This window comes from Salpingoeca rosetta (genome assembly GCF_000188695.1).
Source record: "Salpingoeca rosetta unplaced genomic scaffold supercont1.28, whole genome shotgun sequence".
In the NCBI taxonomy this organism is placed as follows: domain Eukaryota; class Choanoflagellata; order Craspedida; family Salpingoecidae; genus Salpingoeca; species Salpingoeca rosetta.
The window spans coordinates 253,466-271,456 of record NW_004754906.1 but is presented as its reverse complement, the minus strand read 5'-3'; the positions used below and the strand labels follow the sequence as shown (position 1 = coordinate 271,456).

General features: G+C 57.3%; 7 protein-coding genes across 7 annotated transcripts in view; 4 read left to right on the top strand and 3 right to left on the bottom strand.

The window, feature by feature from the left end:
* Positions 1–815: 815 nt before the first annotated feature.
* Positions 816–4,253, bottom strand: PTSG_12873 (uncharacterized protein; the record flags this gene model as incomplete). Its single annotated transcript, XM_004989538.1, has 2 exons — positions 816–3,563; positions 3,660–4,253. 2 exons carry the CDS (start codon positions 4,251–4,253, stop codon positions 816–818), a joined length of 3,342 nt encoding a protein of 1,113 aa, XP_004989595.1.
* A 489-nt stretch (positions 4,254–4,742) lies between these two features.
* On the top strand, positions 4,743–6,454 carry PTSG_09336 (uncharacterized protein; the record flags this gene model as incomplete). The annotated part of the gene is made up of 3 exons (XM_004989537.1): positions 4,743–5,084; positions 5,370–6,120; positions 6,318–6,454. 3 exons carry the CDS (start codon positions 4,743–4,745, stop codon positions 6,452–6,454), a joined length of 1,230 nt encoding a protein of 409 aa, XP_004989594.1.
* A 630-nt stretch (positions 6,455–7,084) lies between these two features.
* Positions 7,085–11,725, top strand: PTSG_09335 (uncharacterized protein). The gene is made up of 12 exons (XM_004989536.1): positions 7,085–7,119; positions 7,330–7,570; positions 7,908–8,049; positions 8,229–8,408; positions 8,715–8,783; positions 8,944–9,065; positions 9,448–9,666; positions 9,955–10,041; positions 10,273–10,347; positions 10,681–10,808; positions 10,996–11,098; positions 11,236–11,725. Exons 2-12 carry the CDS (start codon positions 7,403–7,405, stop codon positions 11,368–11,370), a joined length of 1,428 nt encoding a protein of 475 aa, XP_004989593.1. The 5' UTR covers positions 7,085–7,119; positions 7,330–7,402; the 3' UTR covers positions 11,371–11,725.
* A 576-nt stretch (positions 11,726–12,301) lies between these two features.
* PTSG_09334 (uncharacterized protein) lies at positions 12,302–14,098 on the bottom strand (the record flags this gene model as incomplete). Its single annotated transcript, XM_004989535.1, has 2 exons — positions 12,302–13,225; positions 13,478–14,098. The coding sequence occupies 2 exons, from the start codon at positions 14,096–14,098 to the stop codon at positions 12,302–12,304; spliced, it is 1,545 nt and encodes a 514-aa protein (XP_004989592.1).
* Positions 14,088–15,615, top strand: PTSG_09333 (uncharacterized protein). The gene is made up of 5 exons (XM_004989534.1): positions 14,088–14,228; positions 14,522–14,661; positions 14,801–14,929; positions 15,138–15,206; positions 15,407–15,615. The coding sequence occupies exons 1-5, from the start codon at positions 14,141–14,143 to the stop codon at positions 15,521–15,523; spliced, it is 543 nt and encodes a 180-aa protein (XP_004989591.1). The 5' UTR covers positions 14,088–14,140; the 3' UTR covers positions 15,524–15,615.
* Positions 15,616–15,764: 149 nt separating this feature from the next.
* PTSG_09332 (uncharacterized protein) lies at positions 15,765–16,460 on the bottom strand (the record flags this gene model as incomplete). Its single annotated transcript, XM_004989533.1, has 1 exon — positions 15,765–16,460. The coding sequence occupies one exon, from the start codon at positions 16,458–16,460 to the stop codon at positions 15,765–15,767; it is 696 nt and encodes a 231-aa protein (XP_004989590.1).
* Positions 16,461–16,771: 311 nt separating this feature from the next.
* PTSG_12872 (uncharacterized protein) overlaps positions 16,772–17,991 on the top strand; it is a gene marked incomplete at its 3' end in the record, with an annotated part of 26,324 nt that continues 25,104 nt past the window's right edge. Inside the window, exons 1-4 of the mRNA XM_004989532.1 lie at positions 16,772–17,014; positions 17,250–17,270; positions 17,461–17,602; positions 17,721–17,826. Of these exons, the coding sequence (XP_004989589.1) occupies positions 16,996–17,014; positions 17,250–17,270; positions 17,461–17,602; positions 17,721–17,826 (288 nt within the window). The 5' untranslated portion in view covers positions 16,772–16,995. The remainder of the gene's footprint in view (positions 17,015–17,249; positions 17,271–17,460; positions 17,603–17,720; positions 17,827–17,991) is intronic.

Below are 17,991 nucleotides of genomic sequence, written 5' to 3'. Positions count from 1 at the left end.
GCACTTGGTCGATGTGCTTCACAACCTCCTCGTCGGCATTGCCGTAGTACTTGCCGCGCTTGCGCGGCTGGTCGGATGACTCAGAATCCTGCCGGCGCCTCCGTGGTCGATCACGCTCCTGATCCCCGCGTCTATCTCCGCGATCATAGCGCAGGTTTCCGCGGCGATCGTATGGACGCCGGTCTTCGTCGCGCCTGAAATCGTCACGCCTGTACCGGTCATGGCGCCTGTAGTCGTCAGGACGTCGATGGTCATCCCGATGATGACTGGAGCGACGGTGTTCGTATCGACCGTGATAAGCACCTCGACTACCACTGTTGTGGCCAACACGAGGCCCAAGGCGTCCAGCCAGTCCAGGTGATGGAAGAAGAGGGGGCTTATGCCCGTCCTCATCTTTGTCGTCGTGCGGTTCCGCTCTATTCATGTTGGGTGACATGGTTCGCCCATTCGTTGGAATGTTTCGTTGTGTTGTGTGATGAAACAAGAATGAGGGTGCACAGCAACTACAAGACAACAGCACACGAACAATCATAAACAATTCCAAAGACGCTTGTACGGTTGGCATGTAGACATTACCAGCACCCTGTCAAAACAACCCACCCGTGCTTTGGATCAGCCATCATGCATGGAAGCGAGTGGTGGGCAGTCTTGGAAATGACGCTGGTTTTCGGATGACATGACGGATGGCTGGGCGAGTACAACAGCACAAACTGTAGTCAGTGTGTGTTTGGCCATGTGCTATATAAAGGTCACTGTCATTTTAAACGTCGTACGAGAACATTCAGGCAATTTGAAATGTAAAGCCTTCAATCGAGTCAACCAACAAACTTTGTTTCAGCCCATACAGCCCGCGCTTGAGGCGCAGGACCGTATTCGGCGAGAAGATGCCGTCGACGGCCGGTGGCTGGACGTAGATCTCGTGATCCACGGGCGGCGTTGAGGAACGCCGTGTTGACGTCCATCTGCTGGATGTCCATGCCACGCGCGACGGCCATGGCGAGCATGGTGCGGATGGCTGCGATGGTAGCCGTCGGGGCAAAGGTGTCCGTGTAGTTGACACCGTGGACCTGGGAGTAGCCTTTGGCAACCCAGCGCGCCTTGTACTTGATCACCTTGCCCTGGTCGTCACGCTTCCTCCGAAAGATGACCATGCTGCGGAGCAGCTTGTGGCCCTTGGGAAGGTCAGCGCGAGGCACGACGTCGTAGACGTCATTGGCCTGCATTGCCGCAAACTCGTCCAGGATGGCTTGGCGCCACTCCTCAGAGTCTGGCGAGGCAAGCGCCTCCTTGACGGTGGCTGGCTCAGCTGACGTGGCAACACTGCCAACAGCGATGTCTGGTAGATGACCACCCACTGCTGATGTCTTCTCCCCCGTACCAGCAGCGCTGGTGGCAACGTGACACGTGGTGGTTGAGCCACCAGAGGTGTCCTTGTCGCCGAGGGTCTCGGACACCAGCAGCTGGTCCCAGACGGAGCCGCCAAGGGCGCGTGGCTGGAGCTGCGGCTCCCCCGCACGTGGTGCAGTGGGAGCGCCGGTGGCACTGTCCTCGGTTGAACGCTGAGCGGTCTTATTGGCATGCGAAGCAGAGGCACCGCTGTTGTCCTGCTCTTGCTGCTGCTGAGAGGAGGCGACGTCCTTGTTCTTGATGGCGCTGGCACCGAAGCGAGCGTGGATGGTGTGGACAACGCGTCGCGTGTCCGGCATCCAGACGACGTGGGCCTGGTCCTCCTCGGCGAAGCCGACGTAGACGCCGACGCGTGAGCGTGGGTCAAGCTTGTGCCGCGTGCTGCTCTTCTCCACATGCACGTAGGCCGGCGAGCCGAAGACGCGCAACAGGCTGACGTCGAAGGGGTGCCCAGTCAGGGCCTCGAACGGTGACTTGTCCTTGAGGCTCCTGCGTGGCGCGATGTTGTGCAGCAGCGTGGCGTGCTGCACGGCGAAGCCCCAGAACGGCTTGTCCAGGTCCGCAGCAAACAGCATCGTGCGCGCCGTCTCAAAGAGGGTGCGGAAGGTGCGCTCCGCGGATCCGTTCTTGGCCTGCGAGTGCGGTGGCGAGAAGCGCTGCTTGATGTCGAAGGCCAGGCACAGGTCGGTGAAGTCCTGGCTCTTGAAGACGGCGTCGCTGTCCGTCTGCAGCGTGGCGCCTCGGAGCGCGTTGATGACGTGACGGTCCTTGCGCAGCTGCTCCAGGGCCGCACCGACGTCGTTCTTGTGCCGGATGAGAAACGTCCAGGCGAAACGCGTGCAGTCGTCGATGAAGGTCAGCGCGTAGCGTGCACCTCGCAGCGACGTCTCCTCCAGCGGACCGGCGATGTCGGCGTAGAGCAGCTGGCATGGCCCAGCGCTACGTGGAGCAGACTGCTTTGGGATGGAGGCGCGCGTGCTCTTGCCAAGCGCACATGGTCCACAGGTGACGATGTGCTTGGAAGAGGCCTGGGCGATCTGCTGCCGGATGGCGTCAACGGCCGCGCTGCTGCGATGGCCTAGCACGTCGTGTGCAGAGGCGTCCTCGTCAGCATCCTCGGCTTCCCCGTCGCTGCTGTGCACGAGCTCCCCCGCAAGCGCCGTGGCTTGTTGGGAGGTCGTGGTGCTGGCGTAGAGGAAGAGATGGCCGGTGTCCTTGGACGGCAGCAGAGGCACGCTCCATGTGGCAAACTGGATGCGGCTGTCGTCCGCAGCAATGACGACGGAAGCACCACGACGCGCGCGAGTCACCAGGTTCAGCGCCAGAAGGTTGTACTTGATATCGGGGACATGCAGCACGTTCTTGAGCGTGATGGTACCTGGAGCGCCGTCTGTGCCAGTCACGCGGAGCACGCAGTCGCCCTTGCCGATGACCGTGACGGTCTGGTTGTTGGCAACGGTGACGTGCTGCGTGACGGCGACGTAGTTGGTGAGGAGGGAGGCGTCGCTGGTGATGTGCGCCGTGGCACCGCTGTCAGCGAGCCACACCTGTGGTGGCACTGGTCCGATGGCGTGGCCCTCCTCCTCGCCCTCGGGCTGCAGCATGAGGGCATCGTGGTGGATGGCGAAGGTCTCCACGCGCTGAGGGCCGTGGCTGACGACGGCCGCCTTCTTGAATGGAGCTGCTCGTCCGTGCTGTGGGCGAGAGGATCCTGGCCGCTTGCCGTTGCCGTTGCCGTGGTTGCGAAGCGTAGCCAGGATCTGCCGCACGTCGATGACGTGGTAGCGCTTGGCCGCCTGCAGCTTGCGGCACTGCTGCGCGCAGTGGCCGCGGAAGTTGCAGAACGCGCAAGTCACGCGCTCTGCAGGTGGACAGCATGGTCCACCGCTCGTGTCGGAGGGCGACGTGCCAGCGTGCATCGGCGATGCAGCGAAGGAGCTGGGGCCTGGCCCACCGATGGCGAGCACAGGCGTGCGCTTCTTGGGACGATGCAGGCGGCGCTCTTCCTGGATGAGGTCCGCCGTCATCTTGGACAGCGATGGCGGCGGGTCCTCGCGCTCCATGAACCGCATCGCCACATCAAACTCCGCGGGGAGTTCGTTGCGGACGAGGGTGCGCAGGTCGTCCTCCGGGATGGACACGCCGGCAGCGAGGAGCTGCGAGTTTATGTCCGTGATGCGGGACATGAACGTGTCGACGGTGTCCGTGGGCAACCAGGTGGTCGAGGAGAGCTGCTGCCTGAGACGACTCACGTGGTCCTTGCCGCTGCGGATGTAGCGCTCGCGGAGGCGGCGCAGCGCAAGCACACCGGAGCGGCCACGGTTGTCGGTGATGGCCAGCCGCAGCGGGTGTCCCGTCAGGACGCCAAGGAGGAACGCGAAGATGGCTGCGTCAACCTGTGGATCACGGGGATCCATCAGACCAGAGGCTCGGGACGCCACCTGCGCTCCTCCGCTCGGAGTGGCGGAAGAAGGGAGAGAGGAAGAGGAGGAAGATGGCTGAGCGCCGTGGTCGTCGCCATCGCCCTCGTCGTCGTCATCGTCGTCGTGGTCCTCCGCGTCGTGGCGGGCGCCAGTGCGGCGAGGGCCGCGTTGAGCGCGGGAGCGAGTGCGGGGACCCGAAGCACCGTGGGTGCTTGGGCTCGGCGATGAGGCAGCTGCTGGAGCCTGCCTGTCTCCTTGGTGGTCAGCACCACCCTCGGCGATGATGCCAGCGTCGATGCCAGCGGCGATGAGCTTGGCCTCAACGGTGATGAAGAAGAGGTTGGCATCCTGCTCAGCGCCAGCGAAGACCTTGATGCCGTCCGCGCTGATGGTGCTGGGTCTCATAATCTGTTGTAAGTTCATGGTGGTGGTGCTGTTGTTGGAGACTTGTGTGTGTGTGTGCTGTGTGTGCTGTGTGTTGTGTGGGAGATTGTCTTGGCAAGAGAGAGTTGTGTGTGTTTACTTGAGTTGTGAAGCAAACAAGGATGTAGGATGAATGAACACTCCAACAGAAAGAAACAGAGCAGAAGACAAGAATTGTCGACAACGCAAAGTGGTGACGTGGCAGTGTTTGTTGAGAGTTGTGTGGTTATGTGGTGTGTTATGCAAGAGCATGTAACATCGAGCAACCACACAAGCTAAACACTGCACGTGCAACAGGTTGGAGGGAAATCACGTGAACATTCCAGAACACAAGAGAGGTGAATGCAAATTTGTGATGTCGTGAAGAAGGGAGGTCAATGATGACTCAGCAGACAGGACTTGCCTGTCAACAGTGACATCTACCGCACTTGTTGTGAGGCCAACCTCGGCGCGTTCCGCCTCGTGTACTTCAACACCAAGCTGGAAGAAATGGACCTTCCGGAAGCGGAGGGGATTGATGCTGTGTGCGACAAGATCATGCACGCTGGCCCGAATGGGGGGACCGACTTTGACATTGTCGTGGATCGCCTTGCCCGCGAAATCGACGGTGCGATGGAGGTTTCGACGGCCAAGCCAGACGAGCAGCACCAGCTGTATCTCGTCGTCATGACGGATGGAGTGGCCAGCATGCCGTCGGATGACCGATTTCAAGCTCTGTCCAGCGCGGTTGAGAAGTTCAACTCGGCATCCATGATTGGCAATGAAGTCAACATGTATGTTGCTGGCGTCGGCGCCACCCATGAAACGGAATTTCTCGCCCGTATGCAGAAGGTGTGTCACAGGCGTGTTGCCGGCGTTTCGGAGGTGTCGCTGCTGTGGGGAGCATCTCAGTTACTGGCGTGTGATTTGCCACCGCTGTCCTGTTGTCTGGCATGGAACAACGAATATTAAGACTGCGGTGCACGCACTCGTAACTCGCGTGCCTGATATATATATATGTATATATATATATCTCGCACACACACACGCACACACACACACACACACTTCCCCCCCACTCTCGCCCCCCTCTCTCACTTTTCAGTTGTATTCATGGCACCTCATGCCACTTTGCAGGTGGTTCCGCAAGAGAATTCGTTCTATCTGTTTGCACGCGAGCACGACGGCGTCACGTTGGATGTGAGTCTGCGCGAGGCGCTGCGCTCGTTGGAGGAGGACATCAAACGAAAGGCAAACAAGAGCAGGATGCGCTGCAACATCACGTTGCCAGATTCGCTGGAGCAGTTCCATGTCACGTTGCGTGAGGGCCAAGACGCGGCAGACTACAGCGGATCGTCCACGATGCTCTACGGCGAGCTGGTCCACACCATCCAGGCTGAGGACGAGGAGGTTGTGTGGCACACCCTGCGCACGAATCTGAACGCCACCACACTCACCGTGTTTGGTTATGCCGTGGACCATGTGTCCTTCGAGTTCACCGACGTGGAAACACTGCCCAAGACAGAAGCATTTGAGGCGCACCACACCGTCTACATGCAGGAGGTGAACTCGTGGACCAACCTCGTGGGCAGCACCGGCCTGCACAATGAGCGTGCAAAGAGCGGTTACGATGGCTTGGAGCAGCGCTACAACCGGCTCATGGCCGACTGCCAGGCCATCCTCGATGACATTGACAATGAGCTGCTTCCTCAGGATGACCGCGAGTATGTGGAACAACTTCACGACAAGGAACAGGAGTGCCACACGTGGGTTGTGCGTGTGCAAGAGAAAGGGCCTGACCGCGAAAGCTTGGCTGTTCTTCGTCAGATTACAACCAGTGTCGAAGGCCCGCTGGTTCGTCAGAAGACTCGCAGACGCCTTCGCATCGGTCAGTATAAGTTGTGTGCTGTGATCGTGATGGAGATCTGGGCGAGCGCATTTGTGGTGTGTGTGATATGCGTGTGATGTGCGTAACATGGTGTGCCGTGCGAGTGCCGTGGGTGTCAATAACTATTCCACATGCTGGGGTCGTCGCAGCGCCGTTTCCTCACATTCGACCTTTGTGTGCTGTGCGTCACGCCGCAGATACGCTGAAGCCGCGCATGAGCGCATCGGGAGAAGCGCTGCGCGGCATGTTTCAGTTTCCAAAGCTGCGCATGACACCAAAGCGCGCCATCTCCATGCGCCGTGATCCGCTTGCCCATGAGCCAGAAGCGTCATAGCAAATGAACGCCGGCTTGCTTTGCATGTGTGGTTTGCTGTCGTGTTTTTAATTCGATGCGTGATGCGTGCCTGTTACTGTGGGCATGTGAACTGCCGTTCTGAGTGGCTGAGTGGATTCCGGATCAAGGGATCATCTCGTCTTCTCTCAAAGTGGTTGCTTGCTCCTGGGCTCCTGGCCAGTTCCTCTTTGTCAGTTTGTTTGCTTTCTGTTCTTGGTTTTGATCGAGTGTGGTGTGCCGTTCGAGTGTTCTTGTTCTGGGTAAACCGAAGGAACGCAAACGCACCGTCTGTGGTGGAATGCTACAACAAGAGTCCCTTATCATGCAAAATCATCACAAACCTCAACCTTACATGGCCTCCATACCCAAGCGATGAAAAGGATGAAATGCTAGCCTCTTTTATTCCCGCTGTCCAACTGTCAAAGGATGAGGTCTTGAGGTCGTGGGGGGGGTGATTGGTACTGAGAGCCCGACAGAAAGGCAGACCAGCCACACGCGCGAGAGCAGGCGAGCGCGCTCTTCCGGGGGGGGGGGTTGTGGAAAGTCATACCAGCCAAATCGAGCAAGTCATCAGCGTCCAAGGAGAAGACTGATTTCAGTACCAATAGGACACTGAATTCAGTTTCAGCAGGAAGTTGTGTGGAGGAGCGACGAAGCGGCGTCAGGTTGGTTGTTGACTGGATGTGGTGCTGTGCTGAGGTTGTTTGTTGTGCACGGCTTGCTGGCTGAGGATCGCGAAGCAAACCCTTCCCTTTCGCCTTACCTTGCACCCTCCCTTTCTCTTGACTTTTGGGTTTCTTGTGTGTCAGCGTCGCGTTGTTGGCTTTCTCTCACATGCACGCACATCGCATGCACACACAAACACCGACACGAAGACACAGGCGCACATTTGGAACCACGCATCAGACAGCGTTGGCAAGCAAGAACTTGCTTCCAGACAGCACCATCATGCCATCTGAGAGCACGCCCCGGCCGCAAAGTGCGGTACAGCGACGCCTTTCTCTAATGTCTGCTCGCGGCAAGCGACTGGCACACCTCATCATCCAGAACAAGGAGGACATTCAGACACTTCGCACCTACCGTCCATATTTCACATACTGGGCTGTCTTTGTGCAGGTGTGTGTGCGTTTGTGTGTGTGCGTGTGTGTGCGTGTGCGTTTGTGTGTGTGCGTGTGTTTGTGTGTACGTGTGTGTGCGTGTGTGTGCGTTTGTGTGTGTGTGTGTGTGCTTTGTGTGTGCGTGTATGTACGTGTGCGTGCGTGTGTGCGTGCGTGTGTGCGTTTGTCATTTGGATGGGGAGAGGGGCGTCCGCAGACATAGTTAGAGACACACACACGGGTTGAGAGACACCCCCATATCATGACCTACCCTTACTTGCCGACTCACACTTTGCTCTCGTGTCACGCCCTCCACCCACGCCGACCATCACCACTACCACCGTTGCCATGCCCAGAGCCTGTGCTTGATCGTGGCGCTCTCCGTTTTCGATCGTGCACCCATCGATTACAGGACCAAAGAAGTGAGTGGGCAGGTGTATCGACCTGATGGCGTGCCCGTCTCCGTCACCAAGAACCTCACAGGCAACATCTTCATCGGCAAGTGACTTTCCCGGTGTCTCCACTACGCTCAATCACACATTCCTTTTCACAATGTTGCAACGGGTCCCTTCGTGAACCCAAACATGTATGCGCCCGTTTCACGCACGCATGAACACGTGTACACTTCTCTCATCACCACTGCCAACACCGCCACCATGACACGTGTACGTTTACAGGCCCCACGACAAGGCGGATCATTGGTATGGGCGGAGCGTACGGGCCGTGCATGCGCCGTGATGACGCCGTCAACAACTACGTGGATCACCAGCGTGCAAAGGATGACGACTTTGGCTGCTGCGTACGCGTTGGTGGCCAATACTGCTTCTCCACCACGGAACAGAAGTGCAGCGAGCTCGGTATGTGTGATTGTTGAGTGTGATTGTTGAGTGTGAGTGTGAGTGTGAGTTTGTGTGAGTGTGTGAGTGTGAGTGTGAGTGTGAGTTTGTGCATGTATGTATGTGTATTTATGTATGTGTTTGTATGTATGTGTGTTTATGTGTATGTATGTATGTGTGAGTGTGAATGTGCGTGTGAGAGTGTGAGAGTGTGATTGCGTGTCAGTGGTGGTGCTGCTCTTGCGTGTGTGTTCCCGTGTACATGTTCAACTCACCTTCGTCCGTCCACCATGCTCATCACTGCAATCCATTCACCGTCTGCTCCAGGTGGACAGCGCTTCTACAATGACACCGTGTGCCATGGCCAATACTGCTGCAACGGAGGCACATGGCCAGGTGTGTGTGTGCGTGCGTGTGTGTGTGTGTGCGGCTTTACCTTGATTGGCTGCATACATGCTCCAATGCGCAATCACGATTCACTGACACTTGCTCATTCACCCTCAACCCACATCTCTCACGCACTCACTCACTCACACTGTCTCATGTCCTTTGTCAGGGTGCTCACGTGTACCTGAGGAGAATCTTTCGTCGGATCCGAAAGACGACGTGTGTCGCTGTGAAGTGACAGCACGCCCGTGTTGCTATGGCGTCTTTGGCGAGTGCTCCATCAAGACGCAGGTGCACATCACGCACGCACTGAGCGCACTGCTATTGTTGTTTGCCCTTAGCCTTCCTTGATTCAAAGGCATCACACCCATCCTATGGCACGCAGTCTCATCTTATTTCACATCATAACCACACACACACACCCACACCCACACACACACACACACACACACACACACACACACACACACGCACACACACACCCACACGCACGCACGCACACACGCACACGCACGCACATACACACACACACACACACACACACACACACACACACGCACGCGCACACACACACACGCACGCACATGCACACACACACACACACACACACACACACACACACACACACACACACACACACACTCTCTCTCTCTCTCTCCCACCACGTCTGCAGAGCGAGTGCGATTTCTTGGACGGGTACTTCCACAGCGAGGCCGTGTCGTGTCGGGAGGTCGACTGCCTCAACTCCATCTGCCAGCTGGGCAAGTTTGCCAACAAGTACATCCCCGACCAGTGGTACCGGCTGATCCTGGCGCCGTTTGTGCCTGTCGGTGCCGTGCACCACCTCGTCTTCCTCCTTGCACAACTCTCCCTCGGCGTCCCGCTCGAACGCGTGCGTCAACGGTTTTGTGTGTGTGTGTGTGTGTGTGTTTGAGTGTGTGTGTGTGTGTGTGTGTTTGAGTGTGTGTGTGTGTGTGTGTGTGTGTGTGTGTGTGTGTGTGTGTGTGTGTGTGTGTGTGTGTGTGTGTGTGTGTGTGTGTGTGTGTGTGTGCAGCTGCACTGGCTTTCTGTGTTGTTGTGAACTTCTTTCTCTCTCAATCTCATCTCCCTGCACGTTCGTACGTTGGCCTGTGTTACTCACACACACCCTCCTCTCCTTCTCCTTCCCAACAAACATCAGGCGATTGGCTGGACGCGTCTTGCCCTCATCTACCTCGTGTCGGCCATTGGCGGATATACCATTGCAATCATCCTCGCACCATACCAGGTGTGTGTTTGTGTTTGTGTGTGTGTGTTTGTGTGTTTGTGTGTTTGTGCGTGTGCGTGTGCGTGTGTGTGTGTGTGCGTATGTGTGTTTGTTTGTGTGCATGTGCGTGCGTGCGTGTGTGTGTGCATGTGTGCGTGTGTGTAATCGCGTTCGTGCACAGCCCAACGCCATCCTCTCCCAATATTGTTGTTCACCAACCAACCAACCATCACCCATCCCCACCCTGTGCAGGTGAAAGCGGGCCCGTCTCCTGGCGTGTACGGCCTCCTCGCGTGCTTGCTGCTCCAGCTGTTTGAATCCTGGAAGGTGCGTCCACGCGAGTTGTCTCCCCTGCGTGTTGTTTGTTGTTGTGTTGTTGTGTTGGATGGTGGCACGCTGCACACATCACGTGCATGTATATCCACGGCGTTTTCGTTTCCATCAATCTGACGCCTCCCCATCTTCAACCTCTCCGCTCGACGTCACCGTACACCATCACCCACCCACACCCACACCCACACCCACACCCACACCCACACCCACACACCCACACCCACACACACACACACACACACACACACACACACACTCTCTCTCTCTCTCTCTCTCTCTCTCCCTCTCTCATTCATCACACAATCACACACCATCACACACGTACAGCAAGTTGTGAGTCCCGGGAGAGAGCTGTTCAAGCTGCTGCTGCTGACCACGTGTGCATTCATCTTCGGGCTGCTGCCCTTTGTCGACAACTTCTCCCAGCTCGCCGGCTTTGTCTTTGGCATCGCAGCGTACGTGTGCTCTTCAAGATGGCGTGCATGCAAGCATGCTTGCGCGTGTTTTTCGATCATACGCACGCACGAACACCGCCCACACTGTGTATGGTCAGCCCCCACTCGCTTCGATCACTCTGCATCTCCCCCGCCTCAACTCACGAGAGCATCACCACCACCACCATTGCCACCCACAATGCAACAGGAGCTTTGCGTTTCTGCCGTGGCAGTCGTTCACGTCCAAGTCGTTTTATCGCGCGCGCAAACGCATCGCCACCATCATTGGACTCGGCGCTGTCGTCGCCATGGTGCGCTGGCTGCTGTTGTCCTGTTGTGAGAGGGGCAGGCAAAGGGGGGACAAGGGGAGCGGGGTTGGTGGAGTTTCACGCAATCACTTGCTCATCTGTTGAAACCCACACGAAACACACACATGCAACACAATTAGTTTGCGCTTGCGATACCAATGTTGTTTACGGGACAGACGGCAGACTGCCCGCAGTGCTGGCGGTTCAACTGCTACGACTTTATCAAGAACTTCTGCCAGGAGTCGCAGCAGCGCGTCGAGTCGGAATACCTCTAGCACGTGGTGTGTGTGTGTGTGTGAGCTTCTGTGGGCGTGTGTGAGCTTCTGTGTGCGTGGGCTTTATGCTCAGCACTGCTGATGCCCTGTTCACGAGTTTGCTTGCTGTAGTTGTCTGTTGATCCACATGCAGTTCCTGCATGTTTGCGTTTGATTTTGACCATCTGGTTTGGAGGCTGGAACCTCTCTCTGTCTCTTGACGTGGTTGCGACCTTGCTTGAGGTGTTGGTTCATTCGTTCATCCGTCACGAAACCGTTAAGTTCTCGTTCATCGTTTTTCAACCCCTGTTGTTCATTTCGGGCAAAGGAATGCCCAACATTAAACGACCCACGTGCGACCCACGTGCAACCACAATCAGCTGCTGCTGCTGCTTATGGCAAGGAAAAGGAAGGAAGCAACCGAGGAAGTGCAAGTAAGCGAAAGGGAATCAGGGAAGGAGGCACGCAAACAGGCAAAGCAAGCAAGAAAGGAAACAAGGACAGGAAAGATGAACAAAGGTCGGCGAGCGCTGATCGCAAAGTGGCGCAGATGCACAGGCTGCGATTGAAACAGAGTGGAGGAACAAATCAGGGCACACGTGCCGAGGGGCCGCGGTACATTGCAAGACCATTAAAGGCAGAAAGAGCAATTAAGAGCACACACACACACACACACACACACACACACACACACACACACACACACACACACACACACACACACACACACACACACACACACACACACACACACACACACACACACACACACACACACACACGCGCGCGCGCGCGCGCACGCACACACACAGACACACACAAAGACACGCACAGACACAGACACAGACACAGACACAGACACAGACACAGACACAGACACAGACACAGACACAGACACAGACACAGACACAGACACAGACACAGACACACACACACACGCACAGCATTGTCGTCACCGTTGTGCTGGGGGCCACTCAAAGTCGATGCAGACACCAAAGTGGTCGCTGATGAAGCCATTGGGCTTGCGCTGCGTGCCCAGGAGTTGAAACTCCAGCGTCTTCAGGCCCTTGACAAAGCAGCGGTCGTACCGCGCGTGCGGACGCGACTGCCACCTGCTTGTGTCGAGCGTGTCGTTGACGCGCGTGTCCCACGTCCAACGGGCTGCTGGTGGACTGCCCGCCATCAGCCAGGCGTCGTCAATCCCAGACTGCGGGTGCGACGTGAGGTACGCGTCGAGGGTGCGCCTTGCCTCGGGATCGCGCAGGTTGGTGTCGCCAATGACGATGCCAACAGCGTGGCGGTCAAGGGCCTGCAGGCACTCCGTAAACTGCTGGCAGCGCTGCTGGGAGTACTCCTTGCAGCTCTCGAGGTGGACGTTGCCGATCCATAGGCGCCGCATCGTTCTGTCGCAGCGCACGTCCAAGGTGTTGAGGTCACGCATCATGTTCGTGTTGTGGAAGGGCGTGCGGCGGTGGGACATGAGCGACAGCCGCCCGCGCCGGATAAACGACATGGTGAAGTAGGGTGGCGCGCGTGTCGGGTTTGTGTCCATATCGTACATGCCGACGCCGCCTCCAGCGGCAGCAAACATGAAGGCGAGCATGGGGTTGGCGGCGGCAGCCATGCGCGGCTGGTCGTGACAGGCGATAAACCCGAGCGACTGCATAACCAGCAGGAGGTGATCGTAGTAGGTGGGCTCCACCTCCTGCAGCAGGACGACGTCTGGCTCGACGGACCGCAGCTCGTCGCACATGTGGATGTATGTGCGCGGCAGCCGGCTGGGCCGGTCCGTGAGGCCGTTGATGTTCCACGACACAACGCGCAGCACGCCTGGGCCAGCCCTGTTGGCGCCAGGGGCGCTGTCGCCGCTTTGCTGCTGTGCGATTGAAGACGAAGAGGAAGCAGAAGCATGCGAGGAGGAAGAGGGAAGTGAGGAGGATGGCAGGGCGGAAGGGCGAGACTGCGCTGCGCCCGTCTCTCTCTTGATAGAGACAGTAGAGGTCGACGAGGAAGACGTGGATGAAGCAGACGCCGCTGTTGACGTTGCAGGAGGCCGTCTGCTGGCGCTGGTTGTGGTGCGCCTTGCCCTTGCGGATCGGGCCAAGTGCGGGCTGCTGGGGCACCCAACGCTCTCCTCAATCTTCGGGCGCTTCATTGACTGCTTTGCTTCGTCCTCCTCCTCATCCTTGACAATGATGGTACCGTCTGCGTTGCAGTTGACGCTGCCACTGTCGTCATCATCATCGTCATCATCAATGACAACGACCTCACCACCATTCTTGTTCGCACCACCAGCCTTACCATCATCACCATCCCCATCGCCATCACCATCGCCATCACCCTCACCATCACCATCGTTGTCGTCGTCATCATTGTCCCCGAGGAGAGATGCGGCAGCATCTGCGATCTCCGCCTGCTCTTCGGGGCTGAGCAATGCCAGAGACGACGGCTTGGACGAGGCACCTCGGCCCTTGTGCTGTCTCCGACTTGCCGCTGTGCCACGAACGGTGCTCGCGGTTGTGGTGCTCGCGGTTGTGGTGCTCGCGCTCGTGGTGCTCGTGGTGGTTGTTGACATTGTCCTTGATGCTGTCCGTGCCGTTGCTGTGGTCGTTGGCTCCTGCTTCACGCCAAAGTGTAGGTGTTGGCGCCGCCGCCGCGCAGCCGTCGAGCGTACCAGGCTCGCCATCACAGGGTGGGGTGGCGCGTCCTTGGTGTCGTCATCACTGCTCCTGCTGCTCCTGCGTTTCATCTTCGTCGTCAGCGTTGTTCGCTTGCTTGCTTGTTTTGCGGAATGTTGCGGATTGCTGTGGAGACGGCAGGAAGGACTGCAGCACCCAGCAGTGTGAGCTGTTTGCTGCCGTCGCTGCGTGCCCACCTCAGTGCGTTCAGTGAGTGAGTGAGTGTGTGTGTGTGTGTTAGTGAGTGAGTGTGTGTGTGTGTGAGTGAGTGTGTGTGAGCGAGTGAGTGAGTGTGTGTGTGTGTGTGTGTGAGTGTGTGTGTGAGCGAGTGAGTGTGTGTGTGTGTGTGTGAGTGTGTGAGCGAGTGAGTGTGTGTGTGTGTGCGTGAGTGAGTGAGTGAGTGTGTGTGTTTATGTTCATGTGCGCCTTTGGTTTCTACGTGCCAATGTGCTCGCTCAGCCGTTCCCTCCCCCCCCCTTCTTAATACATCGCAGAATGTGCTCGGGAGCTGTTGCGGGTGGCAGACTATGACATGGCGGTGACCTTTGTGAGCGCAGAGCGCATGCGGGAAATCAACCAGCAATACAGGGGCGTCGGCGCATCCACAGACGTCCTCTCCTTCCCCTTTCACGAGGTGTGTGTGTGTGTGTGTGTGTGTGTGTGTGTGTGTGTGTGTGTGTGTGTGTGTGTGTGTGTGTGTGTGCGTTGATGCACAACTGGGAGAGACCGAGTTGCAACCCTCAACAGCATCCCATGCCGGCTTTCAACTGCAGGTAACGACACCTGGCACGTTGCCGCCGGTTGAGTTTGAGGACGAGAAGGACTTGGGCGACATCTTCCTCTCCCTGGACACCATCCAAGCGCAGCAAACCTCCCACCTCACTCTCCAAGATGAACTCAAGGTGCGAGTGTGCGTGCATGTGTGTGCACGTATTTGTGATTGTGTGTGTGTGTGTGTGTGTGTGTACTGTGTGCACGTATTTGTGATTGTGCGTGCATGTGTGTTTGCACCGTGTCACTGTGTTGCTGACCCCGCCTCTCCCTCCCCCGCACCCGCCTCCCCCTCTCCCTCACCCGACGCTCCCTCGCACGTGCTCTACTCTCGTGCAGGTGGTGGCGACACATGGGCTATGTCATTTATTGGGCTACGATCACGACACGCAAGCCAACGCAACCAAGGTGCAGTTTGCAGATGAAAGGGAAGGGGGGGGGGGCGGGAATGTACAAGCGAGCAAGTGCAAGCGAGCGAGCAAGTGCAAGCAAGCGAGCAAGCGAGCGAGTCGGCAAGCAAGTTGAATGCACCAACCAACACACACAACACACACAACACACACACACACACACTTTCTCTCACGTACAAACACACCACCACGTAACAGATGGCGGAGAAAGAGCGGGAAATCTTGGAGCGGTGTAGCGATATCGATGCACGGGCATCCATGGTTGACGTCGCAATAAGAAGAAGAGCAAGTGGCGACGGCGACGCCAAGCGATAGGGCAAACAAGGAAAACCCAGTTGTAACAATGGGACCGCATGGCATGCGTAGCGTTGTCTCAATACCATACAAGTAATAACACCACCCCTCGCTATCCCACCGCAATCAAGCCACAACACACGTACATACGTACACAGACACAGACACACACACAGACACACACACACGTACATACGTACACAGACACACACAGACACACACACAGACACACACAGACACACACACGCACCAGGTGGTTTGCTTAGTGTTGATTGGCGTCATTGTTGTGGGCAAAAGGGTGGTCAAAGGCGCCGTTGCAGTGGGGCGTGTTGTAGCGCGAGTTCATGAGCGGCTGGTACTCGACCCAGGCGTACACGGCGACGCCGAGCAGTGCCAGCATGGCCAGGATACCGAGCACCTGTGCCCACGACCACGCAGGCTTCTTCTTCAATTGTCGCTTGGCCTTGCTCTTCTTGGCCTGGCTCTGTGCTGGGGCGCCAGCACTGGCGGCAGCCGCCTGCGAGGTGAACACGAGGAGGAGGTTGTGGATGACGAGGAGCAGCACGCCAATGACCTCGCGGCCCTCCTCCAGCTCCAGCACGTGCCAGAACCACTGCGCGAGCCCAGTTGCGGTGAGCAGAGGTGGCAGCCGTGCAACCGCGCCGTCCTCGTCCTTCTCCAGTACTAGCAGCACGTCGTTGGCCAACACCGCCGTGACCATGCTTGACAGCACTAGGCTTGCGAGCGAGAGGAGCCTGCCGAGGGCGGCGGCGGTGCTCCCCGTTGCTTCGGCGGCGGTTGCTGCCCACACCAGCGCCGTCACGCTGCCGCACACGACGTAGAAGGTGACCCAGCGTTCCGGGTCCGGGTCGTTCACCTGCGCCCAGCCGCATGCCGCGAAGAAGCCTGCACTCAGCACGGCGTACACCCACGCCACAGCGCTCTCCCCTCGCTTCATCTTCTCCCTCGTCTCGCCTCTCTGGCTGGTTGATCCGCGTCGTCGCTGTCTCAGTCTCGAGTGAGCGTCGTCGCTGTTGTTGTTTGCGTTGTATGATCAGCCACAATATCGTCGAACGCAATCGCAAAAAAACAACAACAACAACAAGGCCTTCAACCTGGTACCTTAAAAAAACAACACATCACATGCAAGTTTGAGCGCGACGGCGACAGGCAGAAACAGGTTTTTCGTTTGTTTTGTTTGGTGTTTTTGTGCGGGAAGTTCACTGCCAGCCTGGGGGAATTACGGAGGACGATCATTTTTGGCAGCCAGTCAGTGAGCACATCAAACAACAACAGCACCGACGACAACCTGTCTCATCGTGCTCGTGCCTCGTCCACCGATCTTTGCCTGCTTTTTTGCTTTTGTTTTGTTGTGCCTGCTTTCTTCTTGGAGTCGCCCACACGCGCCCTTTGGCGGGGTTGTCCACGGTTTGCATCGCTTGCGCCATTTACCTGTGCCTTGTTGACTGGCATCGACGACTACGACGACGACGATGGCTCGCACGCGACAAAGTACCGCGCGCGTGTGCGTGTGTGTGCGTGTGTGTGTGTGTGTAGGCTTGTGTGTGTGTGTGTACTGAGACTGCATGATTCCCTTCTTGTGCATTTTAGTTAATCGATCCCACTCACTCACGCTCACACTCACACTCACACATGTTCTCACGCTCCCACTCACACACACTCACACACACTCACTCACACTCACACACACACACACACTCAATTCGACTGATCCCGTGCATTGCAGCAGCCCGCAAGTCGGGCTTTGGTACGTTGTCCTCAATGCACGATGACATCTCTCGTACCTGTACCTGCGTCTACATACATGCACACCCACACACACACACACACCCACATGCACAAACGAACGCACAAACGAACGCACAAACGAACGCACAAACGAACGCACACATTGACACACTCACACTCACATTGACACAAACACGCACCCTTTGCAGGCGGTGGAAAGGCCCCTGGCCACCTGCCGGCGCAAGGCGTGCAGGTGGAGGCTGGAAGAACCGTGGAAACGGACGCCACTGGCCTGCACCTGCCTGAGGCTTACACGGTCCAAATGTCCACGGACGACGTCGAACGAGAGCAGTGAGCCGCATGTGTCGCGTGTGCATTTCGTAGCCAAACCCACAATGCTGCCAGTGTCCCACAACAACACCAACGGCACAGGTCCCACCTCAAACACACACACACACGCACAAAATAGGTTTTTTGAGCGCGATGACGATGACGACATGTCGTATTCCCGCCCAAGTTTGCCCTCCACCTTTTCCTGGGACTTTCGCGGCGCAGACTTGCCGATGCTCTCCGACGTAAGAAAGAGCACTGTACAGTTTGACCTGTGCAAGAGACACACGTGTACATGTGCGACACACGCAAGAGTACACTGTGCAAGACACACACACACACACATACACACACACATACACGACACACACGCACACATACGCACACACGTACGCACACACACACACACA